This window comes from Cnephaeus nilssonii (assembly GCF_951640355.1).
Source record: "Cnephaeus nilssonii genome assembly, chromosome: 19".
NCBI classification, from domain to species: Eukaryota; Metazoa; Chordata; class Mammalia; order Chiroptera; family Vespertilionidae; genus Cnephaeus; species Cnephaeus nilssonii.
This window is the reverse complement of record NC_137090.1, coordinates 798,181-807,293: the sequence shown is the minus strand read 5'-3', so window position 1 is coordinate 807,293 and position 9,113 is coordinate 798,181. Positions and strand designations below refer to the sequence as shown.

General features: G+C 65.9%; 3 protein-coding genes across 5 annotated transcripts; 1 reads left to right on the top strand and 2 right to left on the bottom strand.

Moving 5' to 3' along the window:
• Positions 1-201: 201 nt before the first annotated feature.
• On the top strand, positions 202-2,718 carry TSPAN10 (tetraspanin 10; the record flags this gene model as incomplete). The annotated part of the gene is given in 4 exon segments (XM_079798605.1): positions 202-237; positions 674-925; positions 927-1,258; positions 2,205-2,718. Coding segments are annotated over 4 exon segments (975 nt in total). The 3' UTR covers positions 2,560-2,718.
• A 957-nt stretch (positions 2,719-3,675) lies between these two features.
• PDE6G (phosphodiesterase 6G) lies at positions 3,676-8,994 on the bottom strand. Its single transcript, XM_079797635.1, has 6 exons — positions 8,923-8,994; positions 8,011-8,078; positions 6,221-6,293; positions 4,900-5,105; positions 4,148-4,188; positions 3,676-3,809 (listed from the first exon to the last, which is right to left on the bottom strand). Exons 4-6 carry the CDS (start codon positions 5,043-5,045, stop codon positions 3,733-3,735), a joined length of 264 nt encoding a protein of 87 aa, XP_079653761.1. The 5' UTR covers positions 5,046-5,105; positions 6,221-6,293; positions 8,011-8,078; positions 8,923-8,994; the 3' UTR covers positions 3,676-3,732.
• On the bottom strand, positions 3,698-9,021 carry OXLD1 (oxidoreductase like domain containing 1). 3 transcript variants are annotated; one of them, XR_013815042.1, is made up of 5 exons: positions 8,923-9,021; positions 7,340-8,078; positions 4,900-5,105; positions 4,006-4,188; positions 3,698-3,809 (listed from the first exon to the last, which is right to left on the bottom strand). XR_013815042.1 is itself a non-coding variant. In XM_079797626.1 (2 exons), the coding sequence occupies exons 1-2, from the start codon at positions 8,980-8,982 to the stop codon at positions 7,659-7,661; spliced, it is 480 nt and encodes a 159-aa protein (XP_079653752.1). In that variant the 5' UTR covers positions 8,983-9,021; the 3' UTR covers positions 6,445-7,658. The 3 variants fall into 3 exon arrangements, 1 of the variants encoding a protein (XP_079653752.1); XR_013815043.1 differs by lacking the exons at positions 3,698-3,809; positions 4,006-4,188; positions 4,900-5,105 and adding an exon at positions 6,445-6,611; XM_079797626.1 differs by lacking the exons at positions 3,698-3,809; positions 4,006-4,188; positions 4,900-5,105 and having other exon boundaries at positions 6,445-8,078.
• Positions 9,022-9,113: the final 92 nt, after the last annotated feature.

Sequence of the window (9,113 nt, the reverse complement as noted above, 5' to 3'; positions counted from 1 at the left end):
GAAGAAAGGCGGCTGCGTCTGGACAAGCAGAGGCCGTCCTGAGCCCTAAAATGTGACTCCTCACATGATCCCATCGTGACTGCGCATCCCGGCGGGGCTCCCGGCTTCCAGAGTGGCCGGCACACAGCCGCACCAGCCCCCGTGTCCGTGTCCCCGCCAGAGAGGCCGCAGGGACCAGCACACCTGTCCTGGGGAGGGGGGATGGAGGAGGGGGAGAAGAGCCCCCTGCTGTCCCAGGTAAGTCAGTGCCCTGGCGGCCGCCCCCACCCCCCTCTCCCCGTTGGAGATGTCCCCAGGCCCAAGGCCCCGGACGAGCTGCTAGGACTGGGGTGGGCTGTTCCCAGTCAGGCATCAGGCACTGCCCCTCACCCCGCACCCCGTTTGGTCTCTGGAGTGTGGCGCAGCCTTGCCCTTGCATTTGACCCGGTACGGGGTGCATCCGGCCCCCAGGAAAGCACAGGCCCAGGAGATGGTGCCCACGGGCCCTCAGGCCTCCCTCAGGGCCTCCCCATCCCCCTCCACCACCCCTACTCCTCAGCCCCCTCACCTCCCCGGCACCCCGTCCCCATGCTCATGTCCCTGGCTGTCTAGGGTCTCTGAACTGCCCCCTCCACTCACCGGCTCCCTCGCCCTGCCCTGCAGGCTCTGACCCCTGTCCCTCCTCCCTCTGCAGGATGCTGGGGGCCAGGAGCCACCCGTCCCTGCCAGCTGCCTGGGTCCCGCGAGCCAGGAAGGATGGGCCTGGAGGGCAGGCCTGGGGGGAGGCCGGGCCCCCGCCACGCTCTCCCTCCCGCTGAGAAGCCGCTGCCTCCAGTGCCTGATCTTTCTGTCCAACTTCCTCTTCTCTCTGCTCGGCCTGCTGGCCCTGGCCACCGGGCTCTGGGGCCTGGCCGTCAAGGGCTCTCTGGGGAGCAGCTGGGGGGGCCCCCCTGCCTGCAGACCCCATGCTGGGGCTGGTGCTGGGGGGGCTGGCGGTCAGTGCGGTGAGCCTGGCGGGCTGCCTGGGCGCCCTCTGTGAGAACGCCTGCCTGCTGCGCTGCTTCTCTGGGGGCCTCCTGGCCTTCCTGGTGCTGGAGGCCCTGGCGGGGGCCCTGGTGGCGGCCCTCTGGGGCCCCCTGCAGGACGGCCTGGAGCGCGCGCTGCGTGTGGCCATCACCCACTACCAGGACGACCCTGACCTGTGCTTCCTCATGGACCAAGTCCAGCTCGGGCTGCAGTGCTGTGGGGCGGCCTCCTACCAGGACTGGCAGCGGAACCTGTGAGTCCTGATGCCCAGAGGGGGCACCCCCCCACATGCACTCACTCCTACACACGCCCACATGGACACACTCCTATACACGCCCACATGGACACACATACACACTCCCACATGGACACACTCCTACACACGCCCACATGGACACACATACACACTCCCACATGGACACACTCCCACATGCACTCACTCCTACACATGCCCACATGGACACACATACACACTCCCACATGGACACACTCCTACACACGCCCACATGGACACACATACACACTCCTACATGGACACACTCCCACATGCACTCACTCCTACACATGCCCACATGGACACACATACACACTCCCACATGGACACACTCCTACACACGCCCACATGGACACACATACACACTCCCACATGGACACACTCCTACACATGCCCACATGGACACAGTCATACACCCACCCACGTGCACACTCATTCCTACACCCACCCACGTGCACTCACTTCCTCACACACCCACATGGACACACTCCTACACACTCCCACATGGACAGACTCATACACACTCCCACATGGACACACTCGTACACACACCCATGTGCAGTCAGGTGGCCATGCAGAGCTCAGCTGCAGACTGGGAAGTCACTGTGGGAGTTTTCAGTAAGGGCGGCACGTGGAACAGCTCAGTGTCGAATGAAAATGGCTTTTAGGTTAATTCAGGCTGTTCTCCCGCCGCTGTGTGTGTGTGTGTGTGTGTGTGTGTGTGTGTGTGTGTGTCTGTGCCTGTGTGGACTCACCCCTGTGTGCCTCACGCGTGTGCATTCAGGCCTGAGTGTGTGCACGCATGCGCCTATGCCTGTGTGGCCCTGGAAAGGTGTGGAGGTGGGAGGAGATGTCCTGTGCAGCGTGGGGTCCCCGAACCCTGGAACCCGCCCTGCACACTGACGCGGCCCCCCTCCCCCCGCAGGTACTTTAACTGCAGCGCCCCGGGCGTCCAGGCCTGCAGCCTGCCCGCCTCCTGCTGCCTCGACCCCCGCGAGGACGGAGCCTCCGTCAACGAACAGTGCGGCTTCGGGGCGCTGGGCCTGGAGGAGGACGCGGCTCGGAGGCTGGTGCACGTGCAGGGCTGCGGCGCGCCGCTCCGCCGGTGGCTGCGCGGGGCGGTGCGGGCGGCGGGCGGCGTGGCGATCGCGGCGGCGCTAGTGCAGGGCGCGGAGCTGCTGGTGGCCGCGCACCTGCTGCGGGCCCTGGCCGGCCGCAAGGGGGCGGCGGGGAGCTGCGGACCCCGCGCCGGGGCCCTGTCCGCGCCAGTCTCCTGCTGACCTGGGGCTGTGAACGCGCGCCTCGGACACCCGCCTCCTCCACCTGCTGCGCCTCTGCCCCCGGGCTCCCCTGCCCTAGGTGCCCACCCGCCGCCCGCCCGGTCCTGCTAACCTCATGTCTGACACCCTCTGAGGGCATCCTCAGATCCTCACCCCCAACACCGCCAGCTTGATCCCTGACCCCCCAGCCTCTCCCTCTAGAGGGCTTGTTTGAGGAGGGAGTACATTCTCGGGGTGCGGATGCGTCATTCATACAGTAAATTGCACCGATCTCAAGTGGGCAGTGTGAGGAGTTCTTAGCATCTAAACTCCTGCGGACGGACACGCCTTCAGGCCCAGCTCCAGCCCCGCAGGCTCCCCGACCCCCTGCGGCCATCCCTGTATGGGCTCACCCCCTTTCTTTAGGGTGGTCTTTTCTGGCCCGCACAGAAGTGGGGCCCCAGAGGGCCTTTCCGAGTCGTCGTCTGGCCCCTGCCCCGGCCGTGTGGACATGCACTCTCTGTTGGCACAGGTCCCCGTGGGCCCTGCTCCTCCTGGGGGTGGTGTCAGGAGCGGCACTGCTGGGTCCCAGGTGCCAGCCTGTCCAGCTCTAGGGGACACTGAGGCCCGGCTGGCTGGGCCACTGGGCGAGCTGCCCACCTTCTCTGCACCTGCTTCCCGCCCGGGGAGGTGGGGATAGGAGTTCCCTCCTGCAAGCTGCTGCTGGGCCTCCTCCAGGCCGCCTCCTGCTCTGGCCGCCGGGAGTGCGTTTGGCCACCCACCCTGGTCTGGCCGCACGTGCCCAGCCATCACAGGTCCAGGCTCAGCGGCCAGCGGATTTTCTTCCCTCTCTGCCTGGCCAGGCCGCTGCTGCCCCAGCGCCGTGCCTTCATCCATTCGCTCCTGCGGAAGCGACCTACACCCCTCCCAACACCCCCAGACGAGCCAGCGATGAGGATGATAGTTTTATTTGGAAACGGGGACCGTGAGCGTGGCCACCCACCGCGCTGACCCAGAGGCACCAGCCCTGGTTTTCCAGCTGCAGGAGGAGGGGATGTGGGCCAGTCTCCCGGGAGGTGGGGCAGGGGGCCTGACGTCGCTGCCCTCTGGTCTTCAGATCGATCTCGCAATCCTGGCGCCCTGGCTGCGGTGTGTGGGGGTGGGGAGCCGCGGGGGGTCGGGACGCAGGTGCGGCTAGATGATGCCGTACTGGGCCAGCTCGTGCAGCTCCAGGTGGTTGAAGGCCTCCCACGGGCAGATGACCGTGATGTCTGCGGAGAAGGGGCCCCGCCGTCCCCTCAGGGCCCTGCTGTCCACACCTCAAATGGGGAAGACCCTCCTCCCAGGACACACCAGCTTTGGGGTGTCGAGTGGACACCCCGCCAGGAAGACGGTGGGTGCAGCAGGCCCCAGGGAGGGGCAGCAAGGGCTCCTCCTCCTCTCCCAGCCCCTCCAGGGGGACCTCACCTTTGATGTTGGGAGAAAATGAAGGACAGGCTGGGGGCGTCCCTAAATGAGTCTTGGCCTGGGGAAGCCAGAGGAGGCTGGGACCCTGCCTGCTGTGGGCAGGTGAGTGGGGAAAACTTGGCGGGACCCAGCATGGTCATACCTGTCCCCAGGCCTTCCATTCCAGGGATGTCGTCCCCAAACCTGCAAGCACACAGCCGTCAGGCCATGATGAGAGTGGAATGGGGTGGGGGCTATGTCTGCCCTCGAATGCATGTGCCTGAGTGTGGAGTGTGAGGGTGAGCAGGTGCCTGAGCGTGGAGTATGAGGGTGAGCAGGTGCCTGAGCGTGAAGTGTGAGCAGGTGTGCAGGTGCCTGAGCGTGAAGTGTGAGCAGGTGTGCAGGTGCCTGAGCGTGGAGTGTGAGGGTGAGCAGGTGCCTGAGCGTGAAGGTGAGCAGGTGCCTGAGTGTGGAGTGTGTGCAGGTGCCTGAGCGTGAAGTGTGAGCAGGTGTGCAGGTGTCTGAGTGTGGAGTGTGTGGGTGTGCAGGTGTCTGAGTGTGTAGTGTGTGGGTGTGCAGTTGTCTGAGTGTGGAGTGTGTGGGTGTGCCTTGCGTGTGCACCGTGGGCTGTGCGTGTGCGTGTGCGTGCAGGGACGCATGCCGGTGCCTGTGATGGAGTCCAGATGACAGTGAGCCCGCTCTCTGGGCCTGTCTGGAATAAGGACGGGAGACAGTGACAGGAGTACCCCTCCTGGGAGTGGGGGGCCCTGAGACAGGCCCTGCTCGGGCTCTCCAGAACCCCATTAGAGGACAATGGGACCACCTCTACCAGCAAAGGATGGCTGAGCCCCCAGCCCCCGCCTCCCTGCTGGGCCCCTCCATCCCCTGAAGAGGCCCCTCCCCAGCTCTGCTTACCCTTGGACACCTTTCTTGGGGGGCTTGCTCTTGAACTGCCTGGTTTGCCGCTGCTTAAATTTGGGGGGCCCTTTCCTGGGAGTGACGGGGCCCCCCGTCACCCTGGTGGCCGAGCGGATCTCGGCCTTGGGTGGCTCCAGGTTCATGGCCAGGCTGGCAGAGACCCTGTGACGACCCTGGGCTTCTGGACTCCCTCAGGCTGGGCGCTGGGGGCAGACCAGGTGGAGTTCTGTCAGCCTCCTGCTTCCAACCCGCCAGAGGGAACCCCGAAGTGTGAGACCTAGGGGCCCTCAGCATGGCCGACAGCAGCCCCTGCCACCTCCACGCAGGGCTCCACTGGGCCACACCGGGGACAGCGCTGGAGGCCCAAGTGCGCCCCTCCTCCCCGAGGCTGGGACATACTGTCTCGTTCACCCAGCAGTGCCAATGAGGGGGGCCCGGGGAGGGGGCGGGACGCCGGCAGGAAGGGGCGTCTCACAGGAGTCGCCGAGCTGCGCTGTGGCAGGATCTTCCCCGCCGCTCACTGCATCGGAGCTCCCTCCGGGCACCAGTGTCTGTTGGTGTCCGCACAACACTGACCAGGTGACCTCCTCTCCTCTCCCCCAGAGCCACTCCCCAGGTGCCCTAAGCCCCAGTGACCTTGGCCAAGAACAAGGGCAGCTCGGCTTCCTCTAAGCCTATTGGCAGCAGAGGGAGACTAATCCCCGGGGCCACTGGGGCCCAGGTTCTGGGGCTCAGCATGGCAGACAGGAGTGCGGTGCCCACACCGCAGGCCCCAGGCGCCGTCCCCCGTCTCATGGGCTGCGAGGACAGGTGGTCCCTCTGGCAAGGAAGGCTCAGTGGTGGGTACTGGGTGCCTGGGATTGGGGTGGCCCCGCCCTGGACCTTCCCTCCCTAAGATTCGGCCTCTGTGCTGGGACCAGAACCAGCCCAGGAGGGTCCGAGGTGGACGGCAGCAGGCCTGGCCGGGTCCTTTCCCGTCCTGGGCCCGGGCCTGGCGTGGACAGCTGTGCCCTGAGGGAGCTCCAGCGGCAGATGCTGTCCCCATGGAAACCGCTGCCTGAGCTGCCCGGCTCCAGCCAGGCTCCCGGCTGGTGCCCCGCAAGGTGGCTGGGCGTGGGACTCCCAGAGCATCGCTGGCCTGGGGACGGCCTGCACCTCCGTCTGACTTGGGGGAGCAGAGGTGATGAGCTGTGTGTCCTCAGACCCAGGCCTCAGCATGGTGGCAAAACGCCGCCCGCTTCCCACCCTGCGCAGACGCCCACGAACACCCTTGGGTGAGTGGCTGCCAGGAAAGGCAACGGGGGCGGTCACTACTCACCAGGCACCCGGCAGGTCTCAGGGCATCGGTGTGAGTGGCGGCCTCCCTCACCAGGGGTCAGCGGGCATTTATCCTGCTGCCAGGTAAGCTGATTAGCACGGTCCTCGATGCCACACTAATGAGCTTGACGGGGCCGCTGGGGCGGGCACCACCCAGGATGCCAGGGGAAGGGGCTCAGGTGCGGTCAGGCCTGAAGGGAGGGCGAGCTAGGGAGCTAGGGACGGGCCAGGACGGGGGGAGTGTGGTCAGGAACAGCAAGCCCGGCAGGGCTCTCCTGAAGCAGCTCTTCTTTGAGACAAAGACGAAACGCTGCTATCCTGGGCCTCCCCACCTCAGTCCAGTCCCGACTGACTTCCAGAAAACCGCCTGCATGCCCCGGACACGCTGCAGCCTGCAGGTGGCCCACACAGCAGTGTCAGACCTGGGGTCCCTATGGGCTGTGCCCCAGGGGTGGCTCTGGCCCTGGGGCCCACCTGGCCTTGGCGTGCGTCCCGAGTTCCCTGCTGGTGCCCACACAGCACCTTACAGACCCCACCGGATCCCAGCAGGAATTAGCATTCCCCGTTTTTAGCTTCACATCAAAGGGAGGCTGGTTTGTCAGCTCAAATCCCTCGTAAAGTCGTGTTACAACCTTAGCTTTTCCCTTAAATGAGGAAATAAACCGGCATAAATTCTTTTAACCCTGCCCTGCCCAGGCCACTAGCATCGGAGTTGGGATTGCTGGGGTGGGGGGTGAGGTGGGGAATTTCCATGGACAAGGATGAGGAAAGACAGGGATGCGCAGCGAGGGCCCCGAGATAAAGTCCCACTTGGGCCGATGGTCCCATGGCCAGGTCTGCAGCCAAGGACCAGGCCGGAGTGGGGACGCTGGTTCTAGGGTTAATGCCTGAGGCCTCCTAGTCCTCCCCCTGGCCAACTGCCCAAGTGGCTGGAAGGACTGGTGGCTCCCGGCGCTCAGGCCCCTGCAGGCTGATGGGCAGCCGGCTACTTGGCTGGCAGATGGGTGTCTCCCCAAGGACAAATGGGGAATTTCCCAGGCTGCCAAGGGCTTTGCCAAGGGCAACTTCCTGGGACCAGATAGGCCTCCCTCTGCCCCACTGCTGAGTAACCACAGCTGACCTTCCCGCAGGACTCCCGAGTTGCTGCGACATGGAAGGGGGCCCTGGGGTCAGCATCATTTGAATGTTCAAGGAAAGGAGTCTTATTTCGCCCTCACAGGCTGGTGCAGAGGCTCGGGGACCGTCTGAGGACGCCTGCTCTGACGAGGCCTCGCAGACCACAGCACAGAGGCCCCTGTCTCCGCAGCAGAGTTTGTTTATTTTCAGGTGAAGTCGATTCCCACCCGACCAAGCCTCATGAAGCGCCCGGGACAGAGGGTCGTGTGCTGCTGGGCAGGAGCGCCGGGCTCCCCGCGGGTGAGCGTGTGGGCCGGGCCCGCTCAGCCTCTGCTCCTCATGCGGAGCTGGATCTCCATCCTGAGGAAGGCCTTGAGGTTCTCGTCGGTCACGTGCTCCTGCAGGGCGGCCAGGGCCCGCTCCCCGCCGTCCTGGTAGTGCTGCAGCAGTGCGTCGGCGTAGTCCACCCACACGCAGTTGGGGCAGCCGCTCATGCAGCAGTTCGTGGGGGGCTGCAGCTCAGGTGGCGGGGGGTACGGGGCCTCAGAGGTGCTCCCGCCAGGCAGGGAGGACTTCGGATGCCTGGTGCCGACGGCACCTGCTTGGGAGCCCTCCTCCCCATGGTCCTTCCCCAACCCTCTGCGGCCTTCCCAGACCAGGATCCAGGCACGGTACCTGTGCAGAGGGCTGCCGCCTCCAGGAAGCCCGCGGCACCACTCCCAGCTGGCGAGTTGTCCTGGCCCCTAAGAACGCAAATAGGCCTCTGAGTCTCCAGGATGCTGGTCAGGCCTGGCCCGCCCCCAGCTCCGTGGGAATCTCGGCCTCTGGGCAATGGCAGAAAGCTCCCATGTGACCTTAGACAAGTCTAGACTCGGTTTCCCTCCGTGACCGGATGTGATGGTTGGTATGAGGACATGTGACTGAAGACAAGGGCGGGTTTCAGGGCCTGTCACTGGGAACGCATTCCAGCAGGTGGAGGGTGGTGGGAAGCTTGGCACCCCCAGCCACGCCACCTCTCCCTCTAGCCAGTGCAGAGGGCCCGTCCCCTCTGACCATCGCACTGACCGCATCACCCCTTCGTCCTGTTTCAGTCACAGGAGAAGCCCAGGCGGCCCGGGTCCCCGCACAGCCCGTGGGCAGCCTCCCTGCCTCCCCCAGCCCCGGCCTAGCCCTGGGCCCCCTTCCCAGCTCCACGTGTCTCCAGGGCACTGAAAACCGACCCTCTCAGCCCGAACTCCTGTCTCCAGCTCCGGGGGAGCACGAGCTCCCTGTTCACTGCGGCCTCCCCAAAGGGCGCGCATGCAGCAGGCGCTCCTAGATATGGCCGGACGGGTGGACGAGCCAGAACCCGCTGGCCCAATGCCGGGGCTCGGCCCAGAAGCAAAACAGCCCTCCTCGCAGACAGGGAGCGGGCCTAGCGGGAGCAGCACGGACAAGCGGCGTCCGAGGCTGCCCTGCCCGCCGGCGGCGCGGGCTGCAGCCGCGGTCCCTGGGAAACGGGGAGGCCGGGATTTCCCCGGTCCGTGCCGCCCCAGCCCCCGGCCCACCCCCACCACGCCGTCCCCGCCGTCCCCGCCAGGGACTCACCGAGCACAGGGAAGCTGAGGCCGCCGCCCGGCCGCCCGCGGCTACGCTCCACAGCAGCATCGCCCGCGGCCCGACCCATTGCGCACGCGGGCTCCAGTCTCCGCCCCTTCCGGGCCGTGAGCGGCGGCCACCTTAGCCAATCGCGACTCGGCTAGGAGCTGCACCGCCCCAATGAGCGTGGGGCTCGGTGC

Excerpts from the sequence above, each read along its gene's own strand:
- OXLD1 (XM_079797626.1), bottom strand. The coding sequence starts at position 8,982 with ATGCTGCTGTGGAGCGTAGCCGCGGGCGGCCGGGCGGCGGCCTCAGCT. Across the intron at positions 8,079-8,922 it reads CCTCAGCTTCCCTGTGCTCG|GGGCCAGGACAACTCGCCAG; the intron begins GTGAGTCCCTGG and ends TTGCGTTCTTAG.
- PDE6G (XM_079797635.1), bottom strand. The coding sequence starts at position 5,045 with ATGAACCTGGAGCCACCCAAGGCCGAGATCCGCTCGGCCACCAGGGTG. Across the intron at positions 4,189-4,899 it reads CCCAAGAAAGGTGTCCAAGG|GTTTGGGGACGACATCCCTG; the intron begins GTAAGCAGAGCT and ends GTGTGCTTGCAG. Across the intron at positions 3,810-4,147 it reads AATGGAAGGCCTGGGGACAG|ACATCACGGTCATCTGCCCG; the intron begins GTATGACCATGC and ends CCTTCTCCGCAG.